At 35.8% G+C, this 27,038-nt stretch overlaps 1 protein-coding gene across 5 annotated transcripts in view; it reads right to left on the reverse strand.

The window, feature by feature from the left end:
• Positions 1-1,518: 1,518 nt before the first annotated feature.
• Positions 1,519-27,038, reverse strand: part of Diap1 (Death-associated inhibitor of apoptosis 1) — a 164,214-nt gene continuing 138,694 nt past the window's right edge. For 3 of the 5 annotated variants that reach the window (XM_073982606.1, XM_073982607.1, XM_073982605.1), the window contains exon 2: positions 1,519-4,224. In XM_073982606.1, coding sequence (XP_073838707.1) covers positions 2,760-4,115 — 1,356 coding nt within the window. In that variant the 5' untranslated portion in view covers positions 4,116-4,224 and the 3' untranslated portion in view covers positions 1,519-2,759. Of the gene's footprint in view, positions 4,225-8,549; positions 9,911-27,038 lie in introns of those variants that run through there. The other 2 variants (XM_073982604.1, XM_073982608.1) reach the window with 2 other exon arrangements.

The raw sequence follows: 27,038 nt of genomic DNA on the forward strand, positions 1-27,038 counted from the left end.
AATCCATCTTTGAACTTGAACTAAGTTTGGACAAAATATTACGAAAGCCAAATTTTGGACCGAATCGGCAGATCCGTTCGAGAGTTATCTTGCGCTGCAACCACTACACACGGTGTCATAGGGTTTTTTGTAACTTTCAGGCTATTTTCTCAGGAAGTATGGACTTGCCCCTAATGAAACTTACAGCGTAGTATAGAGGACAGCGAATACATCTTGCGTAAACAAAAATCAAAGCGATTCGAGACCAGGTCCTAAACTGAACTTTTCCGAAATTTTGTGTGGGAGGTACCCGAAGGAGTAGACCGATTGAGTCCATATTAGAACCCAATCTAAGTTTGGTTGAAATTACACGATGTGCAAAGTATGGACCAAATCGGTTATTCCCTACATGAGTTATCGTGCGCACAAGTTTTGCGGCAATTTTTGAACATTTGTGGGGGAGGTACCTGAATGAGTGGACCTATATGGCCCATCTTCGACAAAATATTTCGATACCCAAAATTTGAACCGAATCGATTGATCCGTTCGAGAGTTATCGTGCGCACCAGCCAGACAGACCGACAGACGGACGGACATTGCTAGATCTACTCAAAATTGTCTGAAACGGATATCGTACAAACATACTTGGGGTCTAAGACCATTATTTCGATGAGACACATTTTTTGTCGTATCAAAGTGTAAATGCCCTCTTTAGCCTAAAGGCTGAAGTATAAAAATGTGAAGTTTGACCGCGATTTATTTAAAAATCCCTAAACCGATTTTATCTTGTTTTTGGATTTTTCTCACTTATGAACATTGTTGTCTCAAAATCCGCAAAAACTTCCCTGGTGCAAGCGGTTCTCACTTAAAGCTAGTTAAGGCGCACCATGTATGAACTTGTTTTATAAGGTAGCGATACAGTCAATGCGTTGTCCCAATTTGAACTTCTATATCTCAATAACAGTAAAACCTACGAAATTATCATCAAGGTCAATCTTAAAGAGAATTTTCATAGCTACAATATTTTCTTTTGTCCCATTTCGATAGGACTTGCGTTTTGCAAGCAAACTCGTGAAAATCTAAAACTGTCAACTTGAAACGGGATTTTTTAAAAAGCGCTCCGGCGATTTTTTTTTTTTTTTTTTGATTTTTCTCATCTATGAGCATTGTAGTTTTAGAATCCGCAAAAACTTCTCAGGTGTAAGCACCTTCCATTTAAAGTTGCTTCAAGAGCACCGAGAGCTATGTTGTCATTTTAATAAAATTATAATTAATTTCATGTACTTTCAAATTTGCTTAAACGTCCACTAAAACTCCCCATATTTTGCACTGTGCGAACATAGTACTACACCACATATAGAAAAGTTTTCTCTAGCCGAAATTTTTCATCGCCGAAAAAATGCCTTGCCCTGCACTGTACCATGAAGATTGTTCAACTAACTTCAGAATTATTGTTGATGCAGCCATTTGACCTTACTCTTGTATAATCTACAATATGATCTACATATCCGACGCCTTTTCAATTAAAACACAACAATGTTTTTTTTCTGCACATTATTTCATTTATTATTTTTTAAAAAAGAGTTATTAATTAATAAATTTTCAATTTATATATTTCATGATGTAAAAAATATGAAATTTGTTGTTTTAGTACATCAAAACTATGTTCAGTTTTAGGTTTACTATTTTTTTTTAATAAAAAAGGAATTGGTGATATCTGTTTTTTTTTTGTTATATAAATAATTATTATGTATGTATAACAGTCGTTGGTTTGGTATAAAGGAGAAAAATAGGTAGGCGATTAATTGGTTAAATATTTAGAACAGAGTCAAAACGGTAAAAAATGTAAGGTTTGGTCAAAGACTGTTTTCAAAATATTTAGCAAAAATTAACAAATGTGTATTGTGTTGTGTGTTTAAAACAAGAAAAAAAAAATAAAATTCAGATCACATATCAAATATAACATTCAAGTCATCTCCTTGTAAACATTTAGAAAACAGTCCTTGGTAATGTGGCGAGGGAGGTGGGGTTTCTTTTATAGATTTCTTTTCAATTCAAGGGTAAAGAGTAAATTTTGTTGATAAACTAAGTTTAAAATAAATGGAAAAGTTTTTTATTTATATTTATGTATATATAGTATATTACAGCTCTATGTTTAGTTACTACAACAAAGGACTTAATAGTATTATTACAGATAGATAATAAATCGAAACAAGTATGTTTTTGTGATTTTTTGAATTGTTTTTGTTTTCTGTGTTTTTTTCTTCAATGGCGTTGCCTGATTAAATATAAATTGGAGAATTTGCACAGCTGGCTATGCAATCCTCAGGGATTTCGTTCGCAATGGGGCTTAGTATTAAATAAGTTTCCTTGCCCCTTTCATCTCACTGTTTTGCATCTTCCAAACGAAATCCCACTTAATGATAATTTTCACATTTTTTCCTTCCTTTCATCCTTTCCATGCATTACTTAATTTTATAAAAACAAGAGTTTCTTTTTTCCTTACATGCTTCGAATTTAACGGCCAGTTAAGACTTATACTGGTTGGCTGAACTGTTGTTTCAGTGGCTCATTAATACAAATCTCAACTGGCCGTTAAACCCGTTTGATTAGAACAAATTTAGTACAAAGGCAGGTTATTATAAAATTAGTATTTACATCATTACAAATCAAGAGGACACAAGTTATTCTTAGAGTTGGTAACTTTTTACAGCTTCTACACATTAATGTGAGATCTATTTCTTGTTGTGGTTGTTGTTGCTGCTGCAGCTGTTTGGAATCTAAGAGAAATAAACACGCATTACATCGGCAAAGGGCTTGCGACACATGGGACACTTTGTAACCGACGAGGCGCACTTGGCACAAGCCACAACATGACCACAGGGTAAAAACGCTGTGTTGTATTCGTCGGCATAGCAGATTTTGCACAACTTTTCTTCGGGTATTGTAGAGCAAGGCTTTTTGGGTTCCAAAGGAGCGGCAACGGCGGCCAATTGTTCGTTGGAGCATGGTTTGGGTATTGATGAGGATACTTTTGCCGCTGGACCTTGAGCACCCTCTTCTGCTGGGGTTAGAGACAAGGACTCCCCCTCCTCATCGGATGATGATGACAAAGACGATTCCGAGGATGAACCAGATGATGGTGTTGGAGTTTTACTGCTGTTGGCTGGTGGAGTATTCTTCATAAATTTATTTGCCACCGCCTCAATAAATGCATCACCCTTCATCAATTTAACAAAGCGACATTTGTTCATCCACAAGGCATGTTGTTCCCAGGGTTCATCATCATCGTCCCAATCCTTAAGGCCACCACCACAACTGAAACACTTGACACGATCACCTACACCGGTGTAGAAGAAACCAGCCTCAGCCAATTGTTCAGGTCTTTGTTTCATGTTTCGCGGCCATTCGGCAAAGGATCTTAAACGGGCCGTTTCAATGGCATATTCCGGTACATCGGGGAAAAACGTTACACCACCAGCACCCACACCACCACCACTACTGCTACTACTAACGCCTGCAGCCATGGCCAATGGTGAAGCAGGTGGTATATCACCCATTACTTGGGCTGAAATGGTGCCTTCGGGAAATGCATTTCGTCGTATTTCAATATCATTTGCTCCACAAATGTCATAGCTAGGGGCGGGTAGGATACGCTCTAAGAGCTCAGCATTAATGGGCACATTATTTGTTGTGCGCCTCCTTAACAAGGGGCAATTGGGCGACCAGCGCAGATGTTCAGGTACAGGTTGATCTTCACGTTCCCAACGGCCAATTTCCACCTCACAAAAGTAACATTTGGTTTTATCCGATTCGCCCATATAGAACATACCGGAACGGGCCAGCTCATTGCGATCCAAAAAATCCAATGGCCAATTTTCGAATGTCTTTAGACGTTCATCTTCACGATGGAATCTATCATCCATGGCATAACGTGGCTTTAGTTGGGCAATTTGTAAGAAATCGTTATGGGTATTATTATCCGTTTCGTCGCGATTTGTTGATGATGACGATGTTATTATCGCTGTGGAATTTGACAGAAATCTTGGAGGGAAATTGAAAATACCATTAAACGGTGTGGGATATAATGGCTGTGATGGCCGTAATTCTGTTGCTAAATCTGCAGGCATTTTCATAATTGTTTTTGTTATTGTTATCTTCTTGTTTACGTAAAATGGATGACTGTAAGTCTGGCGTTGTTGTTGTTGTGTTTGCTTTAGCGTTTTTTATTACAAGGAATTCAAACTGCAATGAAAGAAAGAAAAAAAATAGAAAAACAAGTCAGTAATGAAAGGATATTTGGAGATAAGAAAAAAAGTAAGCCTATAAGAAAAAGTGTAAGATAAATAGATGCGATAAGATAACAAATGTGATATAGACACAAAGACTTAAGTAAACGATTACAGTATAAAGACATGTTTAAAGGTTTTTGAACGATAGCGTTTCGATTGAATGAATCGGAGGCGCAATATAGTATAGATATAGTCTCAGTTAGTGATGGTAAGTGTAATTTTGGCTATTGCAGAGGCGAATGATAGGTTTTGGAACAGCAAAAAACCGATACTTTCTGAAAAGAGTGAGCTAAAATCGGTCTATAGTAAAAAAAAAAACATTTAATGTACTATTTCACATTTTAGCTGATCTCTTCCTCATTGCTGAAAGCATCATGGAGACTGTGTTCAAATCTTACACAGTCTCCACCATGATGCTTTCACATGGAGTCCGGAGCCAATTGCCAATTCGTATGCAGCAAATGACTTAAATTTGGCACATAGACATCGTTGCGGGTAGAAATCATTTCTAGGTACACCTTTTTATGCAGCCCCCATAGAGCGGTATCTCCACATCTTTGATATTTTTTAAGCTTTTTGGTTAATTAATTAACCAAAATGGCTAAAATTTGGTATTTACCTCCCAGGGGTGGTGTCTTAAACATTCCAACAGAGAATGGCTGATACAGGTCCACATTTTCATATAGCACCCCAAGAACGGTACCTCCGTATCTTGGACTTTTGAAGCTTTTTGTCACATTATTCAATTGAAATAGCTAAATATTGGTATCTATTCTTCCCGGGGGTGTCTGAAACATTCCTGCAGAGAATGGCCGATACAGGTCCACTTGTCGTTGTAGCCCCCAAAGAGCGGTACCAACTGATCTTTAATATTCAATATTCATCGCAATATTCAACCAAAATGATCTGGAGTGTCTTAAACATTTCTACAGATAATGGCTGGTACAGGTCCACGTTTTGATATAGCCCCCAAAGAACGGTACCACCCGATGTTCGGTATTTTGAAGTTATTAGCCACGTTAATTAACCGAAATAACTGAAATTTAGTACTTAGTCTCCCTTGAGGGTCTAAAATATTCCTTCTGAGAATTGACGGTATAGGTTTACCGCCCGTTTTTCAGTATTTTGAAGGCTGTAGCTTCGTTATCCCACCAACATGGTTGAAATTTGATATTAAGTTTTCGTGGGGCGTAAATAAACTTTCCTGCAGAGAATTGTTGTTATAGGTCCAAGTTTTTATATAGTTCCCACGGAATGGCACCTCTCGATTTTGGGAATTTGGTTGTTCATGTTCGGCATTTTCAAGATTTTAACCACATTAGTCAACAAATATGCTAAAATTTGGCATTTAGTCTCCCCTGGGGGTCTAAAATATTCAAGTCGAGATTTGTCGGTGTAGGTCCATGTTTTTATATGACCTCCCAAAGACCGATACCTCCCAATTTTTTGGAAATTTTAAAGGTTTAAGCCACGTTATACAACCGAAATAACTGAAATCGGGTTTCAATATAATTTACGTTATAAAAAGTTCGGTCGGAGGGTATAACAAGTTCGACCCATCCAAAATTAAGCCCGTTTTAACATGTTTAGAGTTATAGTAGTCCTATTGCTTATTAGATTCAGCATAGAGCTTGACAGAGATTGGCTGCGGCTTCCCTCTCTCGGTATCGGAATTGTTAAAATCGAAATGACCCATCCTTAGTTTGGCTTTTCAATCGAATTGGTCCCACCGTGGTTTGATGAAGTTCTTTGTTCGTTATTGTGGAAAACTATACAAGTCTAGCTGGAGGTTTTAAGTGGACTCAGGATAACAATTTTGTTTTAGAGCTAGACAGAGATTGGCTGCAGTTGATGATATTCTTCGTTACAGCTTCTTGTAAATTTTTATACCCTACACCACCCTGTGGTAAGGGTATTATGTGTTAGTGCATTTGTATGTAACATGCCTAAGGAAAAGAGATGGACAGATAGTTCCTTCTAGGGATATGCGTAGATCTACTTTCTGAGTCGATTTATGCATGTCCGTCCGTCCGTCCGTTCGCAACGTACAGGTCGCATTTATTGCTCGATTTGGCTGAAAATTGGGGAAGATCATTTTTTTAGCCAAATGAAGAACGTTATTGCTTTTGGTGAAAAACGGTTCAGATTTGGATATAGCTCCCATATATATTTTCGGCCGATTTGAGGTATTTGATGCACCAAACACGCTGTATCAGTCCAATTTCGATGAAATTTGGAATGTGTTACGGAATTAGGTCTATAGATAAATGTGCCAAATTATATCAAAATCGGTCCAGATTTGGATATAGCTCCCATATAAATTTTCGGCCGATTTTTGATATTTGGTGCACGAAAGACGTTATATATGTCCGATCTCAATGATATTTGGAATGTGTTACGGAATTTGGTCTAGAAATAAGTGTGCCAAATTATATCAAAATCGGTTCAGATTTGGATATAGCTCCCATATAAATTTTCGGCCGATTTTTGATATTTGGTGCACGAAAGACGTTATATATGTCCGATCTCAATGAAATATGGAATGTGTGATGGAATTTGGTCTAGAAATATGTAAGTGTGCCAAATTTTATCGAAATCGGTTCGGTTTTGGATATAGCTCCCATATATTTTTTCGCCCGATTTAAGGTATTTAATGCACCAAAAACGCTATGTATGTCTAATTTTGATGAAATTTGGAATGTGTGACGGTGTTTGGTCTAGAACAAATTATATCGTAATCTGTTCACATTTGGATTTAGCTCCCATATACATTTTACCTATTCACAGTGGTGTAGGTTATCATATAGTCGGCCCCGCCCGACTTTGATCCTTTCCTTACTGGTTCTTCTTCACTTATTGTAGTCAATAGGAAATGGAAATGTTTCAATTCAATAGGTGGTCCCATCTCGATTTGATACCGCAGCTTTTGGAATCCGTCTTTCGTTTGCTATTTGCGGAAAAATCGAGAAGTCCATTTAAAATCCATTTGAAAACCAGAAAATTCTCGAAACGAAGCTCCGGTGCCAGACCGGTTGAAAAGGAGGGAAATGAGAACCAGAAATTTTTCGAAGTAACTTTGCAAGCGGCATTTAGCAAGAAGCCGTCGGCATGTTTCAAATTGAATTGGATTTAGAAGAAATAAAATGAAGCTCCGGTGCCAGACCGGTTGAAAAAGGAGGAGGGAAATAGGAACTACATAAGAAGCCGCCGGCATGTTTCTTATTGAATTGGATTTAGAAGAAATAAATTGAAGAATAGGCCCAACCTAAAACTGCTTAAAGAGCAAGTAATCCAGATTTGATTTGAAGAAGTTAAATTGTTGGAGAAATCCATTCATTGAACAAATGATGACAAAGGGCTCAAAAGCTCATATTCATTTTGTGATTAAAAGATCGCAGATATATAGTTGAGAAAACTTTTAAGGCTTAATGCGGGTTTACATGCGACATTTCTTTGAAATTTTTACCACCAGACCAGTAGGTATGTCTTATTGTTCTGAACACAATAATGTATGCTTTATGTGGAGGAAATTTCCGAAGAACCGCTTGGAGAAATTGTCCGAAGAAGGGACTATGATAGAGTAGCCGGTTTTGAAACTGTCCAAAGGTGTAGATCTTAACCTCCGGGCTAGGGTACACGAAGACATTTCTGTGAAAATTTCAAACAAAAATAAAAACAAAATAAGTTAATGCTCGTGTAAACCAGACTTATTCCAGCAATTGATGATTTTGTACCACATTGTCATAAGGAAACATGCAATCGCTTTGGACTTTGGCTTCATTTCTCGAATATATTTTCGAGACTGCCGGGTTGGCATTGAAAAGAGCTTTTGGTCCAGCAGTTTCTTGATTTTGGAGATAGTTGATGCCATAGATGACATACTGGTGCAATGTTAAACTTGCCGGGTGCAAGCAAGGTAACATCATACTTCATCGATGTGCTTAATGGCTTTCATTTGCCGAGTAGTTCACTAATGTAAAAGCGCTCCAGAGATGATGTCGTATTATGTTCAACACGTCTTTCGGATAAAGGTCATGTCATTATTGCTTTAAAATAGTATCCGATTGCACTCTTTGATATAAAGTTCATGGGTAATATTATATTATATATTTTATGGGAGTCTTCAGAAAGAACGTTCAAAATTGGTGATTTTCGGCACGTTACCACATGAACAACTCTGGAGCATATGGAAACTTTGTTTCATTTCTCGAACCATAGTTCCGCGAAAATATTATGAAAATTGTCCATAGTTTTGATAAGGAGTACACTCTCACTTACAGTTCTCAGAACTTTGATAGACATTTTTTTTATTGTTTTTTGTGGCGTCATCAACAATTGTTTAATAACATTAAATAACCCGACTAGATATTTGTTGGTAAACAATTCTTATTAAATGATAAAGATATGCATTTGAAAAATATTCCAAGTCATTCAAACTTAATTACAGTAAAATTGAAATTGCACACGCCTGGGCGAAAAATTCCACATATTGCGTTTTTTGTTCAAAGTACTTAAATTTCCGTTTTAATTTTTTTTCAATATGGAAGAAAACAACACTTCAATTCAATGACAAAAGTGATTATTTTTAGTTGGGGGGTATGAAGAAAAAATTCTCTTTTTCGATTTGGTTGTATCAGGAGAAATGCTCTCTCCCAAAATTTCCGAGAGAGCTGTAAAATTCGACAAAAATTCACTACAATTCAAATCACGCGCACTAGACACCATTATATATAATACAAATATGTACACAAAATTTCAGTTACAACCACCATAACCTCCTGCTGTTGCTGCTGATGCCGTTGCTTCATTATGATGATGAGATATCCAAAAGAAAATGTGGAAAGATATGCATTTTACCCCCAAAAGAGGTTGGGAAAATTATTGATTTTTCTTTAAGTTTTTTTACATTTTCCTACAAATTGTTGTTTCAAGTAAAAAGTTTACTTTTATACTAAACATGTTTTTCAAAACATATTTTCTTTATATGCCAGTCACACTGTTTTTATCACATTTTGGTCTGGTTGGTTGGTATCTATACCACTTTCTTCTTATCATCAACCATATAATAAAAATATTTTTAATTTTTTCAAATTACCGTAAAGATAGCGTTGCACTTTAGATTGTTGTTGTTGATTTATAGTAAAACATCTTCTTGTTCTATTGTTAGTTTGTTAAAATATAATATGTATTATATAAATTTAATTAACTTTAAGTGAATGAGTGGTAGCTTGTAGAGTGTAGAGAAGAACAAAAATCTTCTTTTGGGAAAAATACACGCGGCGTTTATTTTAGTCGATACCACACGATGCCGTTCACTTTTACAAATGACGAACATTTGTTGTATGGAAAAATATATACTTGCTGCTGGCTGCCTGGTTTTTCCTAAGCGAATGCCAGAGTAAATGTTGCCCACAGCCGCTCACTCTCATTCAAACTATGGCTCTCTGTCGCTTGTTGTCGCGTTGTATCTGTTATTTTTCATTAAGAAATACCCAGCGTTGATGAGAACTATCCAGAAGATAACAAAATTCTCTCGTGCATTTTAAGGATAATTTCGAAAATGTGTAGGGTTGCTGGGAGAACAGACACAGGCAAAAAAACAAGGGAGAGAGAGAGGAAATCAAACAACTTTTGTCAATGGCGTATCCAAGAGAGGTATGCCTTGGATAGCGATTGTTTGTAAACAACCAACCCTATATTGTAGTCAGGTAGTTGCCAGGCCTTAAATTAAATAGTTGGTATTTTTATTGAAAAACAAGGTCATTAAAAACAAGTAAAATAAATCTTATCATTTTATTATAACCTATCTTTATGGCTAATGAGACTATATGGAAATACTAGCATTAGTTACCAAATATGTTTGGGCGAAATTCAATTCAGATAATTTGAAATAAATTTAAACAAGTCCGTCCAAGTCAGAAATCATAGAACCATGGCTCAAGTTCAAAGATGGTCTATACGCTACAAAAATCCAGAATATTTATATCTGAATCTTTCTAAATGCTATTTCTCGGATCGTTTTGAAACTTTTATAGATTGGACTCCTTGAGACTTAAAATCGATGTCGGATAAAATAACATAATCGATGTTAATAAATAATGTAAATAATAATTCGCTGAAACAATTTTTTAATGGGGAAAGGCAAAACTTCGAATGAAAAAAATCAAAATCAAGTAGAGGAGGTCACATCGGGACGTGTTATGGGAATTTATACACAAACATTATTTTATTGCAGACCTACTCTGCTTTTAGAAGAAAAATTTGTTTTGGAATGTTTTCTCCAATTAACTCATTTTGGGTGATCCTGAGGGATCAATATTCGCTTATAACACTGTGCAACACGAAAATTATTAACCCTATTCTGACACCGCAGTGTGATAGAACACCAAAAATGAGAATACACGTGCCTCGCCGTTTTTCCCGATCTCACCAACTTTCGCTGTTATAGGCCTCATGAACAATTACATTTTTTTAGCATTCCCCCTGCTCAGGTTTGGAAATAACAAACTGTTAAAAACTCAAGGAAATTTGAAAGGTTTGTTATTTACGGACCTGAACAGGAAAGAATGATCTAAAATATTTTAATTTTGAGCTTGAAGAATCGTTCCTAGAATCTTCATATGTTCTAAAAAGTTGTTTATTGACATCTTAGGTACATTTTTGTGGTCGACGGTATCCTTAATTTTTGGGCGGCTGCGTATCTTTGGACCAGAGTCGGAGAAAAAATTATAAAAATTGGATATTTTCAAAAGATTTTTGCTATTTTTACCCTTAAGGACCCTTCATAGGCATTTCGCATGTTCCAGAAAGTTGTTTATTGATGCCTTGGCTACGCTATTGTGGTTGATTGTTTTCGTGAATTTTGAACGGTTTAAAATCTATGGAGCAGAATCCTATAAAAGAGGATAAAAATCGCAATTGTTTTGCTATTTTGACCATTAAGATCCGTTTCTACAGAGTTCGTATGTTCTAGAAAGTTGTTTATTAAGATCTAAGGTACATTTTTCTAGTTGGTTGTTTGTTTCAATTTTGATCGGGTTGAAAGCTGTATAAAAACACTTGAGAAAACATTTTAAAAGAAATTTGACCATGGCGATTTTGACCTTGCAGATGAAGCTTGATGGTTTATATGTGTTAACAATTTTCGTTCTTTAAGACAAGAGCTACAACTTTGCCTCCGAGATAAATTCAAATTTCCTAACGGTTTGGAAGATATAGTCCTGACTAAATGACCCTTTTGACATCAAAGCACCAAATCTTTGGAGGCCTATAACCGCGAAAGTTGATGAGATAGGGAAAAACGGCGAGACACGTGTCTTCTCATTTTTGGTTTTCTATCACACTGTGGACCGGCTTTAACATGGACAGGCCCAGGATTTTTCTTGGTCCCCCATTCATCTCAAGTGGACACTGACTTCTCTGGTGTCACCTGGTGATCTGCCTTTAACACCCGTTCAAGGTAGTGAGCTAACATGTGGGTTTTGGGCGTAACCCTCCCTAACCCTAAAAAGGCAGCATTTTATAAAAAAAAAACGAAAGAAAAGAAAAACAACCACCTCTAAAGTTGGCGACCCACGCAAACGTCTTAAGGACCATGAATTGCGTATCTAAATCAGGAATGTTCGCACTCTTCATAGGTGCAGATTACACGCTGGCAGATGTACATGAAATACGATGGATTGGAAAAGACGTCACATCAATACCTAAAGGTGACGCACTGTATTATAGCAGCCATGACACAAAACATGAGTTTGGTTGCGGATTTGTAGTTGGTCGGAGGTTAAAACATTTGGTCTCCGGCTTCACCCCAGTGAATGAAAGACTTGCTACAATACGGATAAAAGCTAAATTCTTCAACATGACATTAAAACTATTTTAGGCGATTTAAATGCCAAAATTGGAAAGAAACTGTGAAACTTCTGACAATGGTATGATGCTGATAGACTTCGCAGATGTAGTTAGCAGCACCAAATTTAAACATCTCGATATTCATAAGGGCACCTGGCTTTCTCCAGATCAGAAATCAAATTCATAACGTTGTGATACATGGAAGACATTAAGCGAGTTGGCTGTATGATCGTTCCGAGGTGCAAACATAGACTCGGGCCACAACCTTGTTGCAGCAAAGGTGCGTACCCGTCTAAACGTTACAAATAAATTACGAACAGATACAACGCGGAAGTTGGACATCGGTAGGCTGCAAACACAGCATATAGCACCAGCATATTCCACTCAACTAGCCCAATTGTTTAATGAAAGCACTCCTCGTCCCGATAACATATCAGCACAATGGCAAAATATTGCCCACTCCATGCAAACAGCCGCAAAATCCATACTTGGATACCAGAGACCTCCACCAAGGAATTCATGGTATGATCAGGAGTGTCGTTCTGAAAGCAATGCGGCATATAGGGCTACTTTACAATCAGTTGCAACCCGTAGCGCACGAGTGGGTATCGGGAAAAAAGGAGAAAAGCGTCTTTTCCGCAGGAAAAAGACAAAAATGGAAAAGCGGTAGTCTGAAACAAGTAAGAAAAGCGTTAAGTTCGGTCGGACCGAACTTTTTATACCCTCCACCACAAATTTCAGCCATTTCGGTGGATTAATGTGGTCACAACCTTCAAAATACCGAAATTTGGAAGGTACCGTTCTATGGGGGCTATATGATGGCGTGGACCTATACCTACAAATTTCTGGGGGAAAGTTTTATACGCCTAAAGAAGACTAAATACCAAATTTCAGCCATATCGGTGTGATAATGAGGCTAAAACGTTCAAAATATCGAAAATCGGGAGATATTGTATTATGGGGGCTATATCAACACGTGGACCTATATAAACATTTTATGGTAGAAATGTTTCTTAGCCTCTGGAAACACAAAATACAAAGTTACAACCGATTCTTTGGTCAAATGGGTCTAATACATTCAAAATATATTAAAATGACGCGTACTTTATATGGGGCCTTATATGGGGGCTATACCAAAACGTGGACCTATATAACCCAACTTTGGTAAGAATGTTTTCTGGCCTCTGAGGACACAAAATACTAAATTACAACCAATTTTGTGGTCAAATGGGTCTGATACATTCAAAATATATTAAAATGACGCGTACTTTATATGGGGCCTTATATGGGGGCTATACGAAAACGTGGACCTATATAACCCAACTTTGGTAGGAATATTTCTTGGCCTCTGGAGACACAAAGTACCAAATTACAACCAATTCGGTGGTAAAATGGGCCAAATATCTTAAAAATTCCTTAAAACGACGACGCGTCACGCGTCATTTTGTATGGGGGCTGTACGAAAGCGTGGACCTACATAGCCCGCTTTCAATACCAAAAGTCCTACGTAAATATAACATATTTTCCCAAAATTTCATCAACCTACGTCAATCCGTTCGGACGCTAGAGTGATTTCCACAGACGGACAGACGGACAGACGGACAGACAGACAGACGGACAGACGGACGGACATGGCTATATCGATGTAGAATTGCACGCTGATCAAGAATATATATACTTTGGTGGGTCTACAATGATTATTTCCAGTAGTTACAAACGTAGTGACAAACTTAATATACCCCCATCCTATGGTGGAGGGTATAAAAATCGAGACGTACAAGAGACAGAATGAAGTCCGAAAGATCTACCAAAGAGTGAAACATCAAACATATGGCTTTGATACAGGAACATCCTCCTGTAGGCACCAGCAAGGTAATTTGGGAACTGATACAGATAGTGTGCTTAAAATATGGAAAGAGTCCTTTTCCAAACTGTTGGTATCCAATAGTAGACGACGAAGATACCACAGATCCAATCCCAGAAGATGGAATTGATATATGTCACACTGCCAAGATTAGTTAAAAACAGTAATAAACCGGCAGAAGAATAATAAGGCAGCAGGAGCCGATGGCCTACCAGCCGAGCTGTTCCTAACCGGAGGGACACGCTGATAAGGTGTATGCATCAGCTAGTTAGCACCATCTAGCACGAAGAATGCGTACCCGACGATTGGAATGTGAGCATCTTGTGTCCCGTCCAAAAGAAAGGAGACAAGACTGCATGCTCTAACTACAGAAGCATAACTTTTCTCCCTATTGCCTACAAGATAGTGTCAGGGATATTGTGCGACCGACTAAAGCCTATGGTCAACGAAACAATTGGACCATACCAATGTGGCTTTAGACCTGGCAAATCCACCATTTACCAAATATTTGCCCTGCGGCAAATCCTGCAGAAGACCTAAGGTATGCAGATCGACACCTATCAGCTTTCTGTCGTTTATAAAGCAGCCTTCGACAGCCCCGCAAAGCTCATTCGGATTTGTTAAATGACTTTAACTGACACTCAGCCAAATCGGACACTCAAGTCGGAAGCTCATCCGTCATGTGAGTTTGTGCGGACAGTGTTATTTATAGATTTTGGGATATTATATCAGGAAGTATAGACTTGACCTGAATAAAATTGTACTTTAGCGCTGAAACGGATGTAAACTGCCGCTTTTTCACGCCGCGCTTTAACAATAACAATGAGGCCTGGGGACTGTGGGGAATGTCCTAACTATTTTTCACATTATAAAGATGCAACGGCTTCACCAACATTGACGAATGATACAGATCAATATCTCAGAGAAGTATGGTATTTTCTCCATTACCAGACAGTTTTTCACAGAGCTAGCTGTCTCTTAAAATACAGGGTGTTTTTTAAGCTAGATAGAACTTTAAATTGTAAAAAGTAACACAAAAAATTAAATTTTGATGAAACTTTTTTTTATTTGTTTCAGTATACTCTGACAAATCATCATGAATAGACTCACGCTTGAACAACGCTACGAAATTATCCAAATTTACTTTGAAAATCAGTCGTCGATTCGCCGATTGGGCTCTAGAGCATTGCCAACTGCTGACCCGTTGTTTTATCGTAAAATTGTGTTCAGCGATGAGACGCATTTTTGGCTTAACGGGTTTGTTAATAAGCAAAATTGCCGCATATGGAGTGAGACCAATCCACAAGAGACCCTACAGACTCCATTACATCCAGAAAAATGCACAGTATGGTGCGGTTTTCACGCTGGTGGCATCATCGGACCTTATTTCTTCAAAAATGAGGCCGGAGCTCGCGTTACGGTCAATGGAGATCGTTACCGCACCATGATCAAAGATTTTTTGTTTGAAAATATGGATGACATTGATCCGGAGGAGATGTGGTTTCAACAGGATGGTGTTACGTGCCATACGGCGAACGCAACAATCGACTTATTGAAATCAAAATTTGGCGATAAGTTGATTTCGAGAAGTGGACCTGTCAATTGGCCTCCAAGGCCGTGCGATTTGACACCTCTCGATTATTTCCTGTGGGGCTACGTGAAGTCACTGGTTTATGCTGATAAACCAGCAACAATTGATGCCTTGGAGGCCAGCATTGTGGAAAAAGTGGCCAAAAATTTGACGTCCGGAATGCACTTCGTCAAGAACGTATTGATCTTTCGAATAAAAACAAAATTTGATTACAATTTAATTTTTTGTGTTATTTTTTACAATTTCAAGTTCTATCGGGCTTAAAAAAACAAACACCCTTTATATATAAATCTGAGTGTTTCCGACTCATTTACAGCCATGCATCCTCAGATCATGGCAAATCCAAATCCATTGTTTTACTGTGGAATTAACGTTCTGAGGTAATAATTAAGAATTTTGCATTCGCCAGACTTTAGAAGGTCGTTATCATTTTGCAGTAAATCAACTTCTTCACTTCTTCAAAGATTGAATAACATCACGAGTTGTCGGAAGTAATCACTTCTGTTAGTATTAACATTATATCTTCTATACCGAAGCACATGAGGCTTTTACGAAGCCATCCACTATCATCCTTAAGCCGAAAAAAGTACGTAAATTAAGTTCAGATTCTTCATCAATACCTTGTTCATCGTAGTTGTCTTCTCTTACATTGTTTCGGTGTGATCTGGAATATTTATAATTATTCGCGAAGTTTGTTCATCTGGTCGTCTTTGATAAAAAATATACCAACAGCATAAATATCAAAAGAATCGGGATGCAAATTATGAAGTTGCTCTCTAGGTTTGAGAAAAAAATACTAGTCTGGGCGACCAGTATTTATATAGACCTCTGCATTGCTACTTTCTGACATCCCAAATGTGGCTTATTGTTTTATTGAAATTATGATTGGAATGATTTCTATAAAAATAAAATTATTTCCTAAACTATTCCTTAAATTCAGATTTAATATGACCGCAATTTGCCTCGGGTTTTCCTGTACTGATCGTATTACGTTCCTTTATGTTAGGTTGACAGGGATACGATGCTGGTCAGTACGAGTTTTATTACTTTTGGTATCCTAGCAAAGAAAGAAACGTTTTAGCGTAGTAACCATATAACGGTACCCCCACTGTCCATTCCAAGTTATAATGTGTACCACATATTGCTGTAGGTTATGACAATCTGGCATCTTTTTTTGAACCTCATTAAATGTTGATTTACCGAGAGACAGAGAGATAAAAAATACACAATATATGCCCACCACATACCCCCATTGATGTGTAACCTAAAACATTAACATCTGTCATTAGCAGCTGCTACGCACTTTGTTCGCACTACGAACTTTGACTCGCTCTCTATCTCTCATTGCCTGTTTACCTCATTGTCTTGTTATGGCGAATACACACTGTATTTTTTGTGTTCGAAATTCACATCTAGAGAGAGAATCAAAGAAAGAAAGAGCCCCATGTCAATGCGCACGTTGGCTCACTCGCTGGGTGATTGTATTATGAAGTGTATAATGTTTATTGTAAAGTACTATTAGTGAGTGAGTACTCACTACTAAACTTTTATTAAAATTTTTCGAAATTGTCTATTGTAATTGCATATTTGTATAGTAAAGAAGACGACGTAAATGTAATAGAGACGATGACTTCTTAGCGCAAAGAGATACAGACAGAGGGAGAGATGATAACAGACAGGCAAATAATGCGCGCTTCAGTGATAATTATTATTATGAGAATGGAGAATTTCTGGCAGAAATCTGTTGGGGGGATGGAGGGTGTTTGCTGTGGGTGATAACAGCGAAAAAAATAGCCATGATGTTTGCAATTTTTTTTAAATGGAAAATTAAAATTAGCACCTTATATATTTTACATAATAATAATAATGTGCTATTTTTAAAACAAATGGTTGTTTTTCTTTTTATTTATATTCCTATTTTTATTTAAATATCAGAGTCATTAGTGTTTAGTCATAAGAATTTTCTGTCATTTCTGCCGCTTGTTTATAAATGGGTTTTGTATATTTGTATATGATACAAAGCCTTTCGTTTATATTTATTTTTTATCATTAAAAAATGTCACAAAATACACAATGCTTCATTTAGTTTTAACGGAGAAATGTGAGTAGGGGTTCAAAAATTGTTTCATAAATAATTGATGACTTAGAGGCGGCGGCAACGTTGTAACTTGGATAACATTCTAAGAATTCAATTGCACTTCCTACATACTTAGTATGTATGTACATTCATACCAACCGCAAATGCTTAGAAATCAATTGATATAGATTTGGATTTTTTTTTTTCAAACCGTAAAAAATGCAATTCTAATGACTATGCCCTCTGAACGAACACATAGCAACCAACCAACCCAACAACGACTGGTTTTTTTGTATTCGGTGAACAACAAATAGTACGTGGGTCTCTTAAAGTTCTTTGCAATTCATGCAACGTGTCTCTACTGTGGGATTGGATTTCTGGTTGTCTGTCTGTTTGCTTCGAACGTTGGTTGTTCTCATTTGAAAATCAATTATTTTTGAATAAAGAAATTCCAAAGTTCTGCTTAATGTTGTTGTTTTTCAACTTATGGTTCCCATAATATTTAAAATCCAAAACGTAAGAAAAAAACCAAAGATTTCAATCTGAATCCCACTCATTTTAAGTGAAGTGACCCCGTCGCCGCTTGTTTTGTCGAATATCACCGCACAGCACAGCGCCACCCAACAACAAACGTCATTATTATTATTACATACATACAAAAATTAAATCACATACATACAGACAACATTTACATAAAGTCAGAGTGTGTACAAAGTCTACAATTGTTTTGTTTATTGCATGCAATGGGGAAAATATATACAAAAAAAACCTACAACAACCACAGCAAAGTCATTATAGAAGCACGGCACCAATGCATTATAGCAATGGCCACTTTAGACTGTCACATACATATAATTTGTTATTTCAAAGAGTTGAATTTTGACCAAAGCAACGGATTAGAGAACATGGACAGACCTAAGTTTTCTGTCGGAAAAAAAATGAGAAATAACAAAAAAAAAAAACGAGAGTGAGAAAAGTCGAGAAGTAAAGGATGAAGACCGAAAAATTCGAAATAGACAGGCAAATCCAATCATTGCTACCAGAGGGGAGTGCTTCGGAGTTGGAAAATAAAACCATGGAAAACATCATCAAAGGACATAATAAGTCAATGGCAAAGCAAAAGAAGCGGGTCTTGAGAAAAAACTTTATATTGATGGAACAACCAAGTTGCCGAATTGAGACGAGACTGTCTCAAACGGAGGAAATTTATTAGAGCCAAACGTAGAGGTCCCACAATAATAGAACATGCTGCGACAACTTGCTGCACAAGAAAGCAAACAGACGAAAATGGGAAGAACTTATAGAAGATATAAACCGAGATCCATTTGGACTTGGTTATAAAATCGTTATGAAGAAATTGGGAGTCCTCCTACGTAAGAAATGGTCGACGAAACAATGGAAAATATTGTAAATACATTGTACCACGCAAATGAAGTGGAGAACCCAACAAATTGCGTCAAGAAAATTATTAGGCATGTGATGGAAAACGATTCGACTCGTTTTGACTTAAATCGAAATTGTATATAATTTTGATAAATACACTCCACGTCAGTAGAATAGAACACCTAAATTTTTGTTAATGTTAGCGTATTTATCCCAAAACGAATGAATCTACGATTTTAATCTTGTAGGAATTTAAAGCCTATGATGTTCCGTATCAATCACAGAAAAAATTATGTTTCTAGCTTCTCACGAAATGATTTTCTGATCATTTTTCCGATAGTACTTTGAAAAATAGGCATTTACTTTCGGTCATCAGGATAGAACAGTCATTTTATTTTCGTGAATTGTGGAGATATTAACGCAGAATTTTCTTTCAGTCGATAAAGCGCGACTTTCTTATCATTTTTCACCAATAAAACCATATAAATAATTCCGCGGACGCCGAAATAACAGCGTAAACGGGTTTAAATTGACAGATAATAGAAATATCTCGGAATATCAGTAAGAGTCGCGCAGTTATGTCATATTTCTTCAAACTAAGATAGAATAGCACACACAACCTCGACGGATACAATCGAGTGCTTCGGATGCTGAAAAGATGTAATATTTTCAAAATCAGTATCAAAAACGTCAAAATTTCTTATAAAAACCTCGATTTTTTCTCAATAAAATGATTTTTCCGCGAACAAGTCAGCCGTTTAAAGGTTTGGACATGTGCTCCACATTTAGAGGAAGATAATCTGATATGAAAACATCCGCTATTTTAATACACTGAGGGAAATTTTAGCACATTTTTCAAATTGAACACACCCTTTGGACTTTGCATTTTATATGTGTTCTTATTTCGGCGTACGCGACTGTTCTCAATACTGTTATGTTCCAATAATAATGGACCAGGTTATGCTCTCCATACCGGATTTTACAAATTAGTCGTTTTTTTAACTGAACTCGCATGTAAAAGCCCCGTTTTCGCGGGAATGACTGTGTACATGGAAATTGAGGTGTTAGGTTGCGTAAGTTGCTTTTAAAAAGTACTGAAATTTCGCTCAGTGTATAAAAACAGCGGATGTTTTCATATCAGATTATCTTCCTCAAAATGTGGAGCATATTTCCAAACCTTTAATCGGAAGACTTGTTCGCGGAAAACTCATTTTATTGAACAAAACATCAAGGATTTATAAGAAATTTTGACGTTTTTCATACTTATTTTGAAAATGTTCCATCTTGTCAGCATCCGAAGCACTCGATTGTTTTTGTCGAGGTTGTCTTTGTCATATTCTATCTTATTGTGAAGAAATATGACATAGCTGCGCGACTCTTATTGATATTCCGAGATGTTTCTATTATCTGTCAATTTAAACCCGTTTACTCTGTTATTTAGGCGTCCGCGGAATTATTTATATGGTTTCATTGGTGAAAAATGATTAGAAAGCCCCGCTTTATCGACTGATAGAAAATTCGGCGTTAATATCTCCACAATTCGCGAAAATAAAATGACTGTTCTATCCTGATGACCGAAAATAAATGCCTATTTTTCATAGTACTATCGGAAAAATGATCAGAAAATCATTTCGCGAAAAGCTAGAAACATAATTCATTCTGTGATTGATACGGAACATCATAGGCTTTAAATTCCTACAAGATTAAAAACGCAGATTCATTCGCTTCGGGAATAAATAAGCTAACATTAACAGAAAAGTAGGTGTTCTATTCTACTGACGTGGAGTGTATTTTAATGAAATTGAAAATCGATTTGAAAAATATTATTCAAATAAGTAAGGGGCGTTTGCGAAGCAAAACTATATATATCATCAAATGCACTCCGATTATATACCATTTTGATTTTGCAAATCGAGTCGATTCGGTTTTCAGCACATACCTAAATATAATAATGAGGTTCGTGGACCTGACGGAGTCCCAGCAGATGTTCTCAGAGAGATAGTTGAAGTACAATCGGACATACTATTCAAAGTGTACAACCGTTGTTTGCTAGAAGGAATCTTCCCTTCTTCGTGGAAATAGCAACAGCTGGTTCTTATTAGTTATGGTAAAGGAGATCCAACTGCAGTTGTTGAAGCGAGTTCAACAAAATTGAGAGATTTTACAAAGCATGGGATTTTACTTTATATTATTTTTAACTACTTTTCATCTGGTAACATTTTATGTATAAAAGGTACCACTTCCATTTCGTTTCCATCAAATAAAACAAATAAGAAATACACCTGAAATTGTCTACAAGAACCTATACGCTTGATAGGTAGTCTATCGAAGATACCACATAATTGTAGGTCAGTAAAGTCGATCATTAGCGCTATAAAGGAAGTTGTCGACGTGTTCTCTCCAGCCCAACGGAGACATAACTTTAGCAGACCGATGTACTACTTGCCACTCTTGACGTAAAAAAAAAACTAATTTAATATCCTAAGATGGACAGACGTGCTACTTGCAATGAAGACAATATTACAAGTTCCTGTATATAACTTGAAGATAGCCATGAGTTACCTAAGTGAAAGGATGCTGACGTATAATACAAGCGAGGGTACAAAACAGTTTCTTACCTCTGGAACATAATTTACAACGAAATTCTAGAAATATATTTGTCCGATAACACGTTTTTGGTTCTTGCAACTGGAATTCAGATGATCATCGTAAACTGAGACAATTAATGATCCGAACCAGAGCTTGATTACCGACACATAGGTTAGAATTAGCCATGCACAAAACCGAGCTAGTGCTATTGCCAAGAAAGCATATCCCAGCAGAAGTTGATATGCGGGTAAACGATATCGTTATCCGCACTCAGAAAGCTGTCACCTATTTTGGTATACAACTCGATAACAAAATCCTTGTGACCTAAATCGCGGGGAGAGGGGAGCTGGAGAGCAAATATAGAGTTGCATTTCAACCGGGTGCCTGAACCAAAGAAAGACAAGAGTGTAGATGGGCTCCACTCCTAATCAAGCAGGTGATCACGTCCAAATACGTGTAAGCGAATTGGTACTCGTACATTATGTGCGTGACGTTGGTAGACGCATTATATTCACCCGGTATTAAGGGCACTGTGAGGTAGACCCCAAAGTAGGTACTCACATTAAGCACCACGACGTATGTGCGGAGACGGAATCTTTCCACAAAGTACAGAGGAAAGAAATTACTAATAGCTTCATCTGCATACAGAACAATTTCGGGACATGCAATATAAATGATAGCCGGCAGGGTTCCATGAACTTAATGGCAGAGGATCAACAAAAAATCTATGAAGCAAAAAGTTCCCAAGATGTAGCTAAATACCTTGACTAAATACTAAATGCGACTTTTGTAAAAAAACAGACAAGGTGGAAGGGCAAAACTTATGGCATTTGTACAGCGATATCTCAAGCGTAAGCACATAGATATTAAGGATATGTAGCGTAAGTAAATGGATATTAAGGAAACATAATATATAATAACTGTTCCACAAACATCCCAGAAGGGACAAGGGAGACTTCTCTCATATCAATGAGTGCACCCAGATTTATATTAGCGCAATGATATGGGACCTACTGCTGAGTCCAAATGGCGTGTCTTAAGACACCACGTGTAGAGAAGTTTTACATGACTGAAATACTCAGAAAATGTCACCATCATTACTGAGGGGTATTTTTCCACATAAGGAAACATGGATACGTTAATTACTGCCTAAAGCATTTGCTCTCCGGACATGGGTATTTGCGGAAATATTGGTCAAACAAGAAAAATGCTACTCCCCCTCTGTCTGTATGAGGAAGATGGGACACTAGATGACGCAGAGTACACATTACATGGTCTAAACTCATAACAGTTGTAGAACAACAAACAGGCGCAATATAACCCTCAAACGTAGTGGAGAAAATCGCAGTTGCATAATATTGTGTAGGCCCTTTGAGAACCAACAAAAAGAGCTGGATAGCGCAAACAATGGTAGATAAGGAGGAGAAAGCGGGAAGTAAAACTAATGAAGGTCACATTGACCTTGGAGCCACCTCGAAGTAATACGAAGTGGTGCCGAGGTTACTGAAATTCTGTGTGTTAACGAGTTAGGTTTTTAGTCGGTATGAAGATCGAGCCCGACATAACACGATGTGTAACGACTCAACGTGAATGCATGAAAGCCTTTTCCCATCTTCGGCGCAAAAAACATATTTTGACTTTTTATTATTATTTTTTTAATAATTTTCTGTTCATTTTTGATAATAATATAAATAAAAAAATAAATAAATAAAAAAATAAACAAAAAATTAAAAATTATAACAAAAATTAAAAAAGTAATATTTTATTATTATTATTTTCAATAGTTGTATTACCATGTCATTATTTGTTACTTTTCTAATTTTTATTGTTTATATTTTATAATAATAATATTATTATTATTTTGTATTTATTTTTAATAATTTTTTGTTTGTTTTTTATTACTTATTTTTTATTATTTACTATATAATTATTTTGTATTTATTATTTACAATATTATTTTTTTTTATTTGTGAGTAGTTTAACGTATGTATACATAGGTGTTTTGGGAACCGCTCATGGCCCTATGGGCTAGAGGTTAATGTAATTGAAATTAAATTTATTAGTTATATTATTATTTATAATTTTCTGTTAGTTGTTATTTTTTATTTACTATTTTATCACAATTATTATTATTACTATTATTATTATTATTATTTTATTATTTTTATTATTATTATTATTAATATTGTTATTATTAATATTGTTATTATTAATATTATTATTTTTATTATTATTATTATTATTATTATTATTATTATTATTATTATTATTATTATTATTATTATTATTATTATTATTATTATTATTATTATTATTATTATTATTATTATTATTATTATTAAAAAAACATTGTTCCACAACATCCCATACGGACAAGGGAGACTTCTCTCATATCAATGAGTGCACCCCGATTCATATTTAGCTCAATGATATGGGACCTGCTGTTTATCGCCGAGTCCGAACGGCGTGTCTTAAGACACCACTTGTGGAGAAGTTTTTCAAGGCTGAAATACTCAGGAAATGTCGCCAATATTACTGAGGGGTATTTTGCCACCGTTGAAAAATGTTTGGTGTTGCTTGGCCGGGGAATCGAACCCCCGACCTTCTGCGTGCAAGGCGGGCGTGCATACCATTGCACCACGGTGGCACCCAAATTATTATTATTATTATTTTAATTATTTGTATTAACATATTATTATTTTTATTTTTATAATTTTTATTGTTTATATATTTTTATAATAATATTATTTTGTTTTTATTTTTAATATATTTGTAATATTTTTTTTTATTTTTTATTATTTACTATATAATTAGTTGTTATTTATTATTTACTATATTATTCTTTTCTATTAGTGAGTAGTTAATGTATAGCGTGTATTTGGAACCGTTACTTTTATTTCTTATTTTTTACTATTTTTTATTTAATTATATTTTATTTGTTAAGTTTTTATTTATTATTTGTTATTTATTACTTCTTATTTATTCACTATTATTTATTGTTATTATAGTTAATATTTTTTTTTTAATTTTTTTTTATAAATATAACTTTTTATTATTATTTATATTATTATTATTTATATATATATTTTTTTTGTTATAAATTTTTAGTTTGAATAAAAAACTTACTTTAAATTAGAACGACTCCAACATTTGTAAACTGAATAATTTCATTTCATGTTTGAAAATTCCATTCAATTTGGAATTCGAAGCAATATTCCATTTGTATTTCGAAATATTCTTTTTCACGGTGCTCTTGAAACAACTATAAATGAAAGGAGCTTACACCTGAAAAGTTTTTTGCGGATTCTGAAAATTTTTTCATAGACGAAAAATCAAATCGTAAAATCAAAAAAAAAAAATCGCCAGAGCGCTTTTTAAATTCCGAAACTACAATTTTCATAGATGAGAAAAATCCAAAAACAAAGAAAACATTTTTTAAATAAATCGCGATCAAAGTTCACATTTTTAGGTTTTCGCGATATCGCTTGGAAACCGCTAGTCCTATCGGAATGGGGCTAAAGAAAATGTTGTAGCTGTGAAAATTTTCTAGAGGACTGACCGTCATGAGTTTTTCCTAGGTTTTACCATTTTTGAGTTATAGAATTTTTAGGTTTTTTTGTTAGGTTTTCACGATTTGCTTAAAAACGGTAAGTCTTATCGAAATGGGACTGGAGAAAATCTTATTGCTGTGAAAATTCTCTACAAGTTTGGCTTTCGTAATTTTTCCCTAGGTTTTAGCATTTTTTAGATGTATACAACACTGCTACAATATTTTCTTTAGTTCCATTTTAATAGGGCTTGCGGTTTCCCAGCAAAATCGTGAAAATCTAAAAAAAACCTAAAAATGTGAACTTTGACAGCGATTTATTTAATAACGGCTCCGGGGATTTTTTGTTTTTTTTTTATTTTTTCATCTATGGACATTGTAGTTTCAATTTGTAAAATTGAATAACAATTCAAATTTTAGATGGAAAGTTTTTTATTACAAATGGAATAATAGGAATTCAAATTTCCAAATGAAAAAATTATAATTAGTCAAACTTAATATTCAGTCGGGAAATTCAATGTAGCTATGTCCGTCAGTCTATATAGCGAGTTGTAGGCCGGGCCACTAAAAAATGCCCTGCATACGCGTCCCATTTAATTTTGCTGGGTTGTAATAACGGGCGTATTCCTTTGATTTCTTCAAAATGCCCACAAAGTTTTCTTTTCTCACAATAGCTTTTCTATTTTCCTTAAGGAGGACTTAAACTAATTACCTTGCATAACCTTATAGGGTAGCTTCCAATTAAAGAAGAAAAAAAAAAAACAAACGGCAAACCAGAGAAAAAGTAATCCATTATTTGTTGCAGAACTTTGACAATTTGAACAAAAACACAATAAAAACAATAATAATATGATGCCAAGCCTTAAAACTTGAGGTTTTTATTTTTGTAATATTGACAGAAACGAAAAACATAGTAACAACATAAAAAGGTATAGCCACCAACAAGTACTGGCCTTACGGATTTTTTAAGTATGTACTGATCTTTATGTTCAAACATTAAAGCTGTTGCTGGTAATGATGATGATGATGATTATGGCAATGGCCATAATGAAGTTTTTGCTGGTGATGGTGGTCTCTTTTGAAGTCTGCCTTACAAGCAGCAACAAACAAAATGTTGCCTTTTTAGCCACGTTGCTGTTTTTTCTTCAGTATTTCTGCAAGACGTCCAAAAAGGAGATTGTAAAAGTGTTTGGTTTGTTTCTTTTTATTTTGCTTGACTTTGTTTCCTATGAAATATACAACAACAACAACAACTGAAATGTATTGCAAAGTCTGGCAAAGAGGCCAAGTGAAAACCCCAGCTGAAATGTTCCCATACATACTATCATCATCTAGCCAGCAAGCAAGCAAGGCTTGCTCAACTTAGCCAGAAAAAAATAAGCAGTAAAAATGCACCGCTCGCTTTTAGCCATTATAAGATGCTGGCTTGGTTTGCAGTTACATGGAAACAATTGCCAAACGTTGTAGCTTTGCCAAGCAAAACCAACCGCCTCTTCTTTTCTTAATGTTGTGTGTTTTTTTTTATTTTATTTTGTGTAGCAGCAACATAAACTCCCTCCTAGAGATTGGTGTGCAGACTATGTTGGACTTTGTAACGAAGGCCATTGTAGTAGAAGCTCGGGATGAGGGAGTTGAAAAGAAGCAATATATCAACATCTTGTACACAGCCAGTTGCTGATGATGTTGTTGTTGTTTGTTTTGTTCCAAGACTGTGAGAAAGTTTCTGTGGAATGCTGTCAAACAAGCCTCATTGCAATTACAACAAACAAGCAAACAACAACTGCAGCAGCAACAGTCGTCAGACTGGGAATCCAGTCAGCCAGCCAAACAGCCATACATACAACAATGACAAAATGAGGAACAAAAAA

Source organism: Musca autumnalis, unplaced genomic scaffold, assembly GCF_047663935.1.
Source record: "Musca autumnalis isolate F117 unplaced genomic scaffold, ASM4766393v1 scaffold_4, whole genome shotgun sequence".
NCBI classification, from domain to species: Eukaryota; Metazoa; Arthropoda; class Insecta; order Diptera; family Muscidae; genus Musca; species Musca autumnalis.